Source organism: Callithrix jacchus, chromosome 9, assembly GCF_049354715.1.
Source record: "Callithrix jacchus isolate 240 chromosome 9, calJac240_pri, whole genome shotgun sequence".
NCBI lineage: Eukaryota > Metazoa > Chordata > Mammalia > Primates > Cebidae > Callithrix > Callithrix jacchus.
In genome coordinates this window covers 127,190,674-127,204,988 of record NC_133510.1, presented here as the reverse complement: position 1 = coordinate 127,204,988, position 14,315 = coordinate 127,190,674, and the positions used below count along the sequence as shown (strand labels likewise).

General features: G+C 42.8%; 1 protein-coding gene across 11 annotated transcripts in view; it reads right to left on the bottom strand.

Annotated features, from left to right (window-relative positions):
• Positions 1–14,315, bottom strand: part of ZNF664 (zinc finger protein 664) — a 283,496-nt gene that overhangs the window by 229,112 nt on the left and 40,069 nt on the right. For 5 of the 11 annotated variants that reach the window (XR_013522210.1, XM_078337648.1, XM_035258108.3 and 2 more), the window contains 2 exons: positions 13,955–14,018; positions 9,944–13,849 (listed from right to left, as the gene is read on the bottom strand). The exons of the other annotated variants lie outside the window; for them this stretch is intronic. Coding sequence is in view for 3 of the 5 variants with exons in the window: in XM_035258108.3 (XP_035113999.1) it covers positions 12,465–13,250 (786 nt within the window). In the remaining 2 variants the exon portion in view is untranslated. Of the gene's footprint in view, positions 1–9,943; positions 13,850–13,954; positions 14,019–14,315 lie in introns of those variants that run through there. 11 annotated transcript variants of the gene reach the window in all.

Below are 14,315 nucleotides of genomic sequence, written 5' to 3'. Positions count from 1 at the left end.
CTTGGCACACTGCAGATGGGTCACCATGTGTGGGGTAAATCGGTAAATCCAGAAGAGCTTAGAGTGTGAGCGGCTCCTCTCCAACCCAAGTCCATCTGCACAGCTGTGGGGCAGGCGATCCTGTAGCTTCCTCTCAGGGCTGCCTCCTCTTCCCCGCCTGAATTATTCCAAAACCACTTGGAAAATTCCAGAAAACAGGTTCCCTGGAGTCTTGCTAGGTGGTCTCGGGTCCACTGCTGCCTCTGTTCCATTGTCACTGGGGGAGCACCGCTGAGAAGAGGTTCCACCTTGTGCAGTTCAGTGACCTAACGATCCAGTGTCCTGTGTGGTCCCGTGGGGGGGCAGGCCATGTGGCTTGGTGCCCTGGCCCACGCACCCATTCCCCAAGGCCCAGATACCCAGGACCTGATTAATTCTTGTGAACCTGGAACCTTCTTCCCTTCTGTCCTTCCTGGGATCATGTCCTCAGGAGCATGCAGCTTCTCTCTTTACTGCAGGAACAAGAAAGGCCTCTCTGTGTCCACATCCCAGCCCACACTCTCCTGCACCACCCCTTCTGGAATACCAGCACCCCTTTCCAGCCTCCCCGAGGGCAGAGCTGCCATACTTAGCCAATAAAAACACAAGATGGCCAGTTAAATGCATATTTCAGATTCACAAGAAATATTTTTTAATGTATCTAAAATTCAAATTTAACCAGCCATTCTGCATTTTATCTGGCAACCCCAGCTAAGGGTGACTCCTCGACCCAGGGACCCAGGGCCCTCCTGCTGCCTGCAGGGCCAAGCAATGCTGCCCCCAGCTAAGGACAACCAGGGAGCCTGGCCTCCAGCTGTCCTGAAGAAGAGGAGAGGGAAAAGCACACGTTAATTCTTCAGCTATGAATCCTGTTACTTACATCTATGTGGTCAGGAGATAAAAACAGGTTAAACTTCACCAGCGCACCCCAGTCTTTCCCGGGTTCTGTCACGGTGAGAATCATACTGCAAGGTGTGTGGTTACTGGCGTGAGTCACGGGTCACAGTGGGTGCAGCCCAGGACAGTATGAAGAAGGGGCCATCGCTAACTGCTCTCCATGAGACATGGCAGGAATTGGGGGATTTAGGGCAAGCAGGGAGGTCAGGAAGGAGAGAGGTCAGGAAAGGGAAAGAAAGCTAGGCGCAGTGGCTCGTGCCTGTTATTCCCAGCACTTTGGGAGGCAGAGGCAGGAGAATGGCTGGAGGCTGGAGTTTGAAATCAGACTAAGCAACAAAGCCAGACCTCCCCGACCCAACTCCATCTCTACAAAAAATTTAAAAATTATAGGTGTGGTGGCACATGCCTACATTCTCAGCTACTTGGGAGGCTGACATGGGAGGACTGCTTGAGCCCAGAGGCTGCGACTGCAGTGAGCCATGAGAGCACCTCTGTACTCCAACCTGGGTGACAGAGCAAGATCCTGTCGCCACCCTACCCAAGAAAGCTAAAGAGAGGCCCAACAACTTCGTGGGGAGGTTACGGCCTGGTCTAAGGACAGCTGTGGGACTCCTCAGGGTCAGGAGTGGCCAGAGACTGCAACAACCACAGAAGTTCTATCATTCAACGTGAAGCTGCCGCACGCAGACGGAACCCTCCTTGTTGCTATAAACCATCAGTAAAGGACACCACCCCCTATACACAGCCTGAGTCCGCACTGTCTGTGGAGTAACACACAGGGTGGAAAAGTCCATGAGAGTCAAGATGCAAAGCTGAATGAGAACTCAGAAACAGCAGGATGTCTGGGCCAGCAGTGACTCTAAGAAATGGAAATGACCTGTCCCCTCCTCCAAAATAAAGTGTTCCCATCCCTGAGGAATTGACGTCTGTACTTATTTTACTTACATTATAAAAACACAAACATACCTTTTTTTTGCATTTTCAACCAGCAATAGCATACATTACTCATACAACAATCCGTATACATTGGCTGGGCATGGTGGCTCACCTGTAATCCCAGCTGAGGGATTTGGGAGGCCAAGGTGGATGGATCACCTGAGGTCAAGAGTTCAAGACCAGTTTGGCCAACATGGTAAAACTCCATCTCTGCTAAAAATACAAAAATTAGCTGAGTGTGGTGGCACGCGCCTAAATTCCAGCTACTAGGGAGACTGAGACAGGAGAAAGGCTTGAACCTGGGAGGCAGAGGTTGCAGTGAGCCAAGATCATACAATTGTGCTCCAGCCTGAGCGACAAGAGCAAAACTCCATCTCAAAAAAAAAAAAAGAATTAGTATATATCACCAAAAAAGGATAATGTGCTGAGTCTCCTTACTAAAAGGAGGAATGAGCATTCAGTCAAAAGAAATTATCCTGTGTTGTTTACGAAACACACAGCTAAGATAAAATTTAGTCCAGTTTAAAGAAAAGGGATCAAACATTTCAGCATAGATGGGGAAAATCTGGGAAAAAAGTAATAAAGGGTGTGGCTGTGCAAACATAAAAGAATATAATAAAAACACACTAATTGAAAGTTGGGATTTGGCTGGAACAGAAATAGATCCAAATAAGAATTTGGCTTGTAATATAGTTGGCATTTCAAATCTATGGAGAAAAGACTTAGTAAGTAGTCATAGGATAACTGACTAACCAGCCAGGGAAATTTAAAAAAATTTGCATTTACCATATTCCTTAAAGGGAAAAAAAAGAAAGAAAGGAAGATTGTGGGCGGATCAAAGATGTAAGTGTACAAAACAAAAGCCTAAAAGTAGTAGAAGAAAATACAGGGAAACGTCCATTAACAGAGGCCTAGTAACATCCACTAAGGCCTTCCATATTGGAAGTAATGTAGCCATCAAAAGAAAATGTATGCACTGGTAGCTAACAGTCACTAAGAGCACTGCTCACCGAAAATTAATGACATTGCTGCAGCACATGCGTGAAATGCAATCAGTCCTCGGGAAACAGGATGTGCGTGCACACCTCTGTTAGTGTATACACAAACCATCTCAGGAAAGCCACACTGGAAAGTGGCTGCTCTGGGGCAGAGGATCTGGGAATGAAGAGTGAAAGTCAGGCTAGACTCTTCTCTGAATTTTCTTATGTGTATATGTCATACTTTTCCCCAAATACAAAGTTACAAAAAGATAATTTTAAGGGATAAACACATCTTAGTCAAACACCACAAAATTATTAAAGCAGGTATATTAATGTAGAACTCAAGCAAACACCAATGAACAGGATGAACCTGGTATTTTATACACAATTTATACACATGAAAAAGCCCAACTGAAACGAAATCATGGATATTTATAAAATGAACGCATAGAATTAGAACAGCACAGAGAAAATTAAACCAGAAGCATAGTGGAAGAGAGTTCCCTCAAACACTTTCAAGATCAAGTAGGAAAAAAGTAAATGCAATAGAAAAGATCTGAATAATACAATGGAGTTTAATGGTATCCATCTATTTACAACCTTTAATGCATAAGCAAAGTCTCATTTATCTAAACAGAATCAATCCCACCCAGGTCTGCTCTCACAGAGTAGGCTTCCTGGGTGGTACCAAGACCGACTTTGGGAGAGGCCTCTGCCCTGCCTTGTACTGGTGGTGCTGAGCAGCCCGTGTGGAAGTCAGCGTCATCTACACAGATGCTGGTGGCCAGCCAGGAGGGCCTTCCTTTCTCCAGGTCACGCCTACATATGAGCATTTGTTCCCAGGGGCATAGCACTGAGTCCTCAGCAGCCCAGGACCCATCCTGGCTCTCCCACTGCTGAAGCATCTCATATAAGGAGCTCACTCCCCAGCACTCATGGAACCTACCTCTCTTCCCAATCTCAGTAAACCCTTCTTTACACTTAGTCTAGAAGCACCAGCCTCCCTCCTTCCCTTCTCTGGAACCTTGCAGCCAGTTGGTACAAATGATTTAGACCAGAGATGGGGAAATTGTTTTTGTAAAAAAGAGAAAGAATAATTTAGGCTTTGCGGGCCATTCAATTTCTCTTGCAACTCCTCTGCAACTCTGCTGTTGCAGCGTCAAGGCAGCCACAGACAGGCCAAGAATGGATCAACATGGTTGTGTTCCCATACAACTTTATTTATGGACAAAACGTGAATTTCATTAAGTTTTCATATTCAGAAAATGTCAATGTGTTAAAAACCATTTAGAAACATAAACATTTTTAGCTTCGGGGCTATACAAAAAAAATTTGGTCCATGGGCCACAATTTGCTGACCCCTGAACTAGATCATTGAAAATAAAGCCTACTGGGATTAATTCATGGGATTTTTTTCTAAAAAAAAAAAAAAGAAAGAAAAAAAAAGTTTTAGAAAAAGGATAACAAGGTAAATTAAGGAAAGGAAAAGGATATGATTAGTGATAATAAAAGAAATTAATAAATAAGACAGGAAAATACCCCAGCAGAACTGTTCATCAAAGCCAATGTCTGGTTCTTTGGGGGAGTGGAAGTAGAGAGGGTGGCAAGCCTAACAGAGAAAAATGGAAAATATAAACATATGATGGAAGGTACAAGAAAAGGTTATTATCAAAATGCCAATGAGATTTAAGAATTTAGAGTTATGTATATCTCTAAAACGTATTTGATGGTCTCCAGAAAAGGGAGATTTTTTTCTAGAAAACCATAAATTATCAAAAAAATAAGGGGGAAAGATCCAAACTGACCTATCAGTTTTGAAGAGAGTAAAAAAAACACTGTCGAAGCTTCTAAGCTCCACCCTCAAGGATCTCAGCCATTTGGGTGAGTTCTATCACTTTTAAGGATCAGATCATTGTTTTAAACAATAATATGAGATGTTATCTTAATTTATGCTCTAGGCAAGTGAAGTGGGACATAGATTTTATTTTCTCTTTTATGAACACTGTCCATGTAGTCCAGGGGCACAGATATTAATCTGTGCTATTTAACTGATTCTAGAATAAGGAGGTTCCTGGAAAGCTTTTAAATTCCTGATTAAATGAATTCATAACTACAGAATCTCTCTTAAGGTTACATAGGCATAAATTTTCAAAAACCCATCAAAGGTGGGAGGGTGTAAGGCTTTATGACCATGGAAAGTGTTATCCTTGTATTTCAGAGTGACTCAGTACATTAACAAGTGAAAGGAACAGGAGCAGATGATCATCTTGATAAAGGCCCAAAAGCCATTTGGTAAAATTTTTAAATCCCACAGTATTTTTTCCAGCCTGTTTGACTGCTTAGGTTCATATTCCTTATCTCATAAATGAATTGAAGGCTATGAAAGTTTTTCATTTCAGTCCCAACCACAAGATGTGCCCCACGGTGCCATCTCTGCCACTCATCTCTACTATACTTGATAATCTCTTTATTTGTAACTTGGGATGAAATGGGAATTTTGGCTCTTAGTAACTTCAATTTTTATTACATTATAGTCAAGAGAATGTGCCCTGTCGGATTTCTACATTTTGGAATCTGGTGAGATTTTCTTTCCAGTACAAAGCATGGTTAATTTCTGTGACCATTCCCAGAGGAGCTGCTGGACAAAGTTCACACACAGTGACACATCACACTTGGTGACGGTGCTAGTTAAATAGCCAGATCCTTCTTTGTGCAGTTGATTTTCAAATTCTGACAGATGAGGGTTAATATATCTTGTGACCGGGAATTACTTAATTTCTCACCATGTTCTATCTTTCAAAGCTACGCTGTCAAGCTTACCAATTTAACTGTTTGTCTTCTTGACGAATTATTCCTTTCATAAACTGACACTTTTTTTCACCTTGCATTCTATCTTGATTGACAATACTACCACCAGTTGCTTTCTTTCAGCATTTCCTGATCTTTTTCCATCCCTTCACTCTCAGCCTTTTGGGTCACCCCTTTATTTTAGGCAGTCTCCCATAATCATCATATACACGTTTGTGACGACATTTAAAAATAAACTTGAAAATGTCTGTAAGTAGCAGAATTTAACCCGTTCACATTGACTATGATTAGCAATATGCTTCAACTTACTCCTGCCATCTCATCCTTTCCTGTTTTTCTATTTCTTCTCCTGATGTTTACTGGACCAAGTGAGCTGTTTGGGCAGGCAAAACACAGAGGATTCAATTCTTTCCAGACACTACCTGTTTCAACTATAACACTGTGGCAACAACAGCTCCGGGAAACAGGGCTTGCTGCTCTATCAGACTCTTCCATCCATCCTCCACAGACTGTAGGAACAGGACTTATTACCCTTAAGACTAAGTTCCTATGGGTCTTGATCTTGATCCTATGGGGAGCACACAGGGATGGAAGAGTACCAGGGGTTTAAAAAAAGACATTTTGGGGACAGACAGGATGAAGACTAAAGAAGACTGACTTAAAGAGTCAGAGATGCCAGGCAGGTGAAGTAGGACATAAAAATAAGACATGAGAGAACACAGCACCACGCGGTATGAATAGGTTTATTTGCGAACTTAAAATACAATCCACACCAGTACTGGGGCCCTCACCCATTTTACAGCAAGAACTGCCTCCTCCATAACCAAGACAGACTCAGCCAGTCCCTCTGAATACCCAGCTGTCCTCACCTATACTCTTTTAATACACTGTTCACAGAACTGTTCTCGTAAGCATATGACATTGAAACTGTCACACAGCCTACCCACTGGACCCAGCGTAAGAATACATGCACATGTATCCTTCCATTTTATGCCAATGTGCTTTTCGCTTTCTTCACAACAGAGCGTTGTGCTCTTTTTTCTTCCATTTATTATACCCATTGTTTTCTTTCTTTTTTTTTTTTTTTTTTTTTTTTTAAAAAAAGACAGAGTTTCGCTCTTGTTACCCAGGCTGATGTGCAATGGCGCGATCTCGGCTCACCGCAACCTCCGCCTCCTGGGTTCAGGAAATTCTCCTGCCTCAGCCGCCTGAGTAGCTGGGATTACAGGCACGCGCCACCGTGCCCAGCTAATTTTTTGTATTTTTAGTAGAGACGGGGTTTCACCTTGTTGACCAGGATGGTCTCGATCTCTGACCTCGTGATCCACCCGCCTCGGCCTCCCAAAGTGCTGGGATTACAGGCTTGAGCCACCCCGCCCGGCCCTATACCCATCATTTTCTATCCATTTCACTGACTATCTGGAACTCTTAGGCACCCCTTTTGTCTTCTAAGATCCCTGCACAACGACATATGCCAGCCGATGTTTTTTATCTCTTAGAGTCACAAACATAAGGAAAGCTCCCTTTCCTAGAAAACTGCATACACAAAATTCTGCACATAAGGTTCTAGACCTCCGCAAAAGCCATCTACAGATCCTAGGTTTTAAAATGCTGTAAACACCCCCACCGTAATTCATGATGCAGAGCAGACCCGCATCAGGCCCAGCAAAGAATTAACAAGGGGAGGGAAAGTCGGTCTCTTGGTGAAGCCATATTTAGACACAGTATTTAGGAAGGTAGTCTAAAAAATGCATACATCCTACTAAAAATGCGCAAAATCTACATGTGCTACTTTACTCTAAAATAGTGTGTTTTACCTACATATCCCTAAATCTGAACAATAAATAATATCGCTATGTTATAAGAGTCATCTTCCATTGAGATTTATGCCAAGTTCTTGCTGGCATAAACAAACACAGCTTTGGGATCTCTGACTTGTTCATGTGTTTTGTAATACACTAAAATAATGTGAGAATGATTAAAATAAAACATTAATTCTTAAGTTTCAACTTATGATTATAAAGTTATTCTACTTCACGTACATTGAGAGTGGAAATAAAGATATCCGAGGCCTCCCTGCCCTTTAGGGGTTTGGGTAAACTTCACTCAAACTCCATTCATTCCATGGCCTGTGGAAGCTTTTAGCTCCCCTGAAGACTTGGGCGTATTCTGCATATTCCTTGGAGCCTGTTCTCACGGCCGCCCTCTTCTGGCTCCTACATTTATGTGTGGAACTTACACGTTGCCCCATTTCACCCTGGACACAGCACTCAGCCCTTCCACAGTTTCCCTAAGAAACCCACTCATGTCGAATATCCCAGACTTTAAGGAGACTTTATGGTCATGAGGTTTTCCTACACAAGAGCTCACAACTTTAGACCATCCTATTCCACTGGTTTCCTCTCCCACTCCCTTTCCAAGTCTACTCTTTCTTATCTTACCTCCAACTATCCTAAGAGATTCAAGTTCTCTTATCATGTGGAGCAATTCAACCCTCTCCAGGTCCCGCCCCAAGTTTAGATGCCCAAACCCACCACAGTGCTCAGCAGAACAAAAGGGATTCCAAATAACAGGATCCACGTCCTTAACATGCAACTGGGAAGAGGAAATTTGTTACATCACTACATGCTAAGCACTTTACATGTCTACTTCTCCCAACTTTTCCATGATTTAGGTATTTTCAAAACTATTTTATAGATGAGAAACTTGAGGTTCAGAAAAATTAAGAAAATGAATACAATCAGAGTAGGTGCTATGTCATCTTCATTTTTTTCTCTTTTCCTCTCTAATCCATAGATCTTAACTCAGCTTTGCTATTTACATATGGCTCTTGCCATGTGGTAGTATTAACCTTTCTCATCTTTTCCAAGTTAGATTTTACCACTGAGTACTTTTTCCATTTGCTTTTTTTTTTGAGACTGAGTCACCCAGCTCTGTCACCCAGGCCGGAGTGCAGTGGCACGATCTTGGCTCACTGCAACCTCTGCCTCCTGGGTTCAAGGGATTCTCCTGCCTCAGCCTCCCCAGTAGCTGGGACTACAGGTGCCCATCATCATGCCCAGCTAACTTTTTGTATTTTTAGTACAGACGGGGTTTCACCATGTCAGCCAGGATGGTCTCAATCTCTTGACCTTGTGATCCACCTGCCTCGGCCTCCCAAAGTGCTGGGAGTACAGGTGTGAGCCACCGCGCCCGGCCCATCTATTTGCTAAAAATAGGTGAATACCTATTTTTTTCAAATTTCTGAGAATACTAGTACATTGTATAAAGACTGAATGATATCTAATTCAAAATTTTTAACAACAGAGCCAAGAGTTAGAAGGTCCCTTGGAAGGCATCATGTCCATGCTCACACAACACGAAGAAATCCCTCTTCAATTTCCAAGACAGCCTGGCAATCTGTGCCCATGTTCTCACGCAGTAGACTATTTGAATGTTAGGCTCTGATGCAGAGTTCTTCCTCTCTGATAGAGGCAATCTGCCGTTTATTCAGGCTTCCAAGTTAGAAACTGTGCACTCATTCTGGACTTATCTTGTTCACACCCTAAATCCTAGCAGGTACCAAAAGTGACCCCATCACAGGTGACCTACCCCTGCCCCCAATCCCCCAGCATCAGAAGGCCTAGTTTGGGTTGCTCCCATCCCAATGGTGGAACCCAATGCAGACTTGTCTCTCAAAGCAGGCAGACGCCAGAGCCATGCACAGTATTGACTGCTGCACAGAACGCGGGCCCCCTCTGCTTCAGCTGACAGCACTTCATGCCTTCCCGGGAGTAGGCCGCAGTCAGCAGGGGCCAGAGCAGGGCTTGGAGGGGCTGCCTATGGGTACCAGGCAGATCACAGAAAGCACCACAATAGGTCACCCAAGGAAAAGGAATTAGTTGCCAACATTTTAAGATTAAATTGTGTGTGAAAATCAAGGCTGGTGTTTTCTTAGAAGAGCTGTGGGTCTGTATTCCACCAAGAACACAGAGCCACAGCAGAGCAGAGGCCGTTCTCCCAGTGGACTGTGCTCTCTCCAGTTGGATTATTCCTGACCTGAGTCATTTATTATGTGTGAAGCTGTAACCTCGGACCAGGGTGTCCTTACACCTTGGTGTGCCTGAGAAAGGTCTGTTTTAGGCTTGTTGTCCAGATGTATAAACAGCACCCCCTCCCTCCACTCTCAAGTGCTGAGTTTGGACAATAAATTACATGGTCACCCTAGGCTTAAATGTGCAAGCCAATTCCCCACCACATCCCCACACCCACATATCCCCACACACAACCACTGAATTCACACAACTGCATGTCAAGCACAGAACCCTGTTATAAAGTGATTTTATTAAATTGATTTGGACATACTGTAGGTCAAATAATATTTTCTGAAGATAACAATTATGGACTTTAAAGCTCGACATAAAATTAGTAGCTTCAAAAGGGTTAGTCATATTCCCCAGCAACAGCATGATAAAATAATTCAACTATGTAGAAATATAGAACTCTAGGACTAGCTGGAAACTCGGAAATCATTTAGCCTAATGTTCTCATTTTGAGAGAAAACTAGACTCAAAGATTAAGCGATTTGCCCAAGCTCACACACCTAATAGTAATAAAGCTAGAAATCAAACCAATTTTTCCTAAAACTAAAATTCTATCAATGATATTTCAACTGGCTCTCTATCAACTAAAAGTCTAGGCTTTTCTCTAACGCTCCACGCTATTGTGACATGAAAGAGTGATAAGACACTACAGTAGATCGTACTTACGGAATTCAGGCCTGGAAGGGGCTTTAGCGAATAACTAAGCCAGCCCTCTCTTTGTGAAAAGGAGGAAAAGTATGGAAAACGACTTACCAAAGGTTTGTTAGCAGAGACGTCTGGATTAAAATCCAGATACTGACAAATTTACCCCCAAATCCCATCTCTAGTTTCATGGCCCACCCACTAAATCATGTGCTCCTTTTAAATCTCCTTTATGCGCTGAGGTTTTAGTTATACAAAAACCCCTTCCAGTCAAACAGAAAAAAATTAATTGAAATATGGAGAGAAAAATCAAACTTTCAGTATTTTCGTGACTATTTTGAGTACTTTACTTTCCAACCTCTTAGACAGCTGACAGATACCACTAACCTGATCACCCATTTCAGAGCTTCAAAGATCCTTAATTTCCCCAAAGACTTCCTGAGCAAAAGGACTACATGTGGGAAATCAATGAAAATAGGAATGAGAAGAAACACAAAGTTAGAAATTGGTTGCTTTTGTTCCTGTCATTGGGGACTTTTGGTCTTCTAAACATTCCTTGAGTTCCTCCACATGAGTTTTTAATATCAATCAAGCAAAAATTAAAACAAACTAAAAAAGGCCTATGAAAGTCAGGACACTGAGCACCTCAGCACCTCTCCCCTCCCCACCACTCGCGAACGCCAGTGCTGGCCTTCTGTTCCTCAAATGCACCGGCTCATCCCCTAGAGCAGCCTCTGTGCTCTGCCAGTGAGAGCTGCTTCTCTTCCAGCCTCAGCTCAACGTTGGCCCCACCGCGGAAAGGCCTCCCTGACCGCTAGCTAATGTCACCCCACCCCCACCCCACCCCACCACTAAATCATCACCCTAGTTTATTTTCTTCATAGCACTTAATCACTACCTCAAACTACATTATTTGTTTATTTATCATCTGTCTCCTTCACCAGAAGTAAACTCCACGAGAGTAGGGACCTTGTCTATCTCATCAGTGGTATTCCCAGCACCTAGCACAGTGCCTGGCACACAGGAGGTTTCCAATAAATATTTGTTGAATGAAGAAAAGAATGATGGATTAATAACACGTTCATGCCTTAAAAAGAACTGATACGTAGTAATCAACAAAGGGGTATAGAAAACTCCTATGCATTATTGCCCAAGATTACAGAAATAGAGACGAAACATTATTAGTGACTCCTCCTACCATCCACTTCTGTAAGGTCTCCCTAGCTAGGAAGGAGCTCCACCTGTTACCAAAGGAGCCCAGAGGACAATTCTGGATGAAGAAAAGCTCTCACTCTGCTTGCTTCTTCCTCCCTGCTATTTACATTCAGCTATTTCCAAAAAAAATTCAAGTGAAAAATATGCGATGCAGCTACTAGAAAATAAGTCTAACAGACAGTGATGAGCAGAATCCACACAAATCAAAAAGGTTCAAGGACATGTATGTCTGCCAGTGACTTTTCTGACAGGCTAAGTGAATGGGTATCATGAGTCACCTAAAATCTAAAATGAAAGTTAAAGCCATCTAGGAAGGGATGGATATTTACGGGGATTCTGAGGACATATAGGTAGAGTGGGTTCAGAAATAATAGGCTATATGGAAAGATACGTAGGGGCTAAATTAGGTGGTAACCTCAGAAATACCAGAATGTGATCTTAGTGTGGGAGCTGTCCATTTTCCAAAGCACTGCCAGTATGCTGGAATCAAGAGGAAGGAAGGGCATGAGCTCCTCAAGGGGGAGTATCTGGGATAGCTTTTAAGCAAAGCATAGATAGAAGGTGACTCAGGAGGCCGGGCAATGATCGTGGCTTTTTGTGTAGTCTCTCAACTACGGAGGCATCGTGCTGGAATCCCAGGAAGTGACGTCTATGACTGGGACCTAACACCCATCCTGGGCGGACACTCAGAGGTCCACATTCAAAGTCAAGCTGTGGAACACACACTTGGCATAAACCAACAAATCAATCTCATATACGCCTCCTCAGAAACAATGTTCTGCTAGGGATCGCTGTAAATATTTTTTGGGTCAATGTAGGTATATACAGGGTTTCCTTCCTAGTGGCACTTATGGGTTTTAAGATTTTAAACTCTTAGCAAAACATTTTATATAACTGATATTTTGAGATGGTTTCTCTCCTTTGTGTGGACTCTCTGGTGGATGCAGAGGCTCGTACTCTGACTGAAGGCCTTTCCACACTCATCACATTTAAAAGGTTTCTCTCCTGTGTGGACTCTCTGGTGGATGCACAGGCTTGAACTCTGACTGAAGGCCTTCCCACATCCACAGCATCTATAGGGTTTCTCTCCAGTGTGGACTCTCTGGTGGATGCAGAGGCTTGAACTCTGACTAAAGGCCTTCCCACACTCATAACATTTATAGGGTTTCTCTCCTGTGTGGACTCTTTGATGCATGCAGAGGCTGGAGGTGTGCCTGAAGGCCTTCCCACACTCTTCACATTTAAAGGGCTTCTCTCCGGTGTGGACTCTCTGATGCATGCAAAGGTTCGAACTGTTACTAAAGCCCCTTCCACACTCACTACAGACATAGGGTTTCTCACCTGTATGAACTCTCATATGAATTTGAAGATGGGAGCTCCAATTGAAGGCTTTGCCACACTCGTAACATTTATAGGGCTTCTCCACTGTGTGGATTTTCTTATGTCTATTAAGTTTTGTTGTAGTGCTAAAATCCTTACCACAATCATCACATTTATAGACCTTCTCTCCTGTATGGTCTCTCCAATGAATATGAAGTTCTGATATATGAAAGAAACCCTTATCACACTTGTCACATTTATGGGGCTTCTCAGCTGTGTGAATTTTCTGATGCATAAAAAGATCCGCTCTCTCAGAGAAAAATTCCCTACACATGGGGCACTTGTAGATCATTTTTCCTATTTGGTATCGTGATTTGGAGGAGAAAATTTCCTTACAATTACTACAGTTACAAGACTGTTATTTCATAGAGTCTCTTATTTGGCCATTTTGGCAGTCTATCTCAGGCTTGCTCTGTTAGGTAAGTTTAAGGTCAGCCTAAGCTTTTCCCTGCCTGTCTTTCTATGGAAGGTTTCTTCCTGCATAGTGTTCCTCACTCAGTATTATTATTGATTATAAAGTGACATTGACTTCCACGTGAATTCTGTAACTCATTAACATAGAACTTTGTTTTAGATCCTGAGTTGTCAACATTCCAAGGGGCTCTCAAGGTGCAAACCTTTGCGTTTTTGAGTCCCTGGAATCTTCCTCTCGTAAGGTAATCTTGTATTTCTCACTTCTAGAAAAAGGACTGTACAGTATATCCCTTGTATCAAAGGATGAGATTCTGCTGGCTGGTCTCGAGCCCCTGCAGCTGCCCCTTGAAGAGTCAGTTTGACATTGTGCCTCCTGCACATCAGACAGGAAAGCCTTTCCAGGAAGCAGGCTCCTCGGGGTCCAGGTATGGCAAGCGTTGCTTTCGGAAATTCCCTACATGGGTATCATGCCGTCGTCTGTAAAAGAAACATAAATAAATAAATTGAAAATGCTTTTATCTGGAAAACTGGTATTGATTCCAAAATTAATTTTATATAAATGTGACAGCAGTTAACACAAACCTTTTTTGGTCTTGAGGAAGAAGCTCTCTTATCTTCCAGAGATGTGTCTCTTGGATTTGCAGGTCTGAAGGAGAGAATTTGCAGATATCATGCTCCTGTTTACAGCTCAAGTATATAAACCAGTTACAACCACTCATTGTCATTAGCTGAGCAACATCAAGGGGAATATTATTGAAAGAGAAAAGAAATCCTCAAAAGACCTACATATGAGTATGAAAACCAGCTGTCCTGCACAAAGGAACAACAGTGAAAACGATCTTCACTTTGAACTTCAGAAGGTACAACATTGCTGCTTTTGGAGATAAAACATCACATCTGACTTGCCTTCTAATCTACAGAAAGAATAAGTACATGATATGTT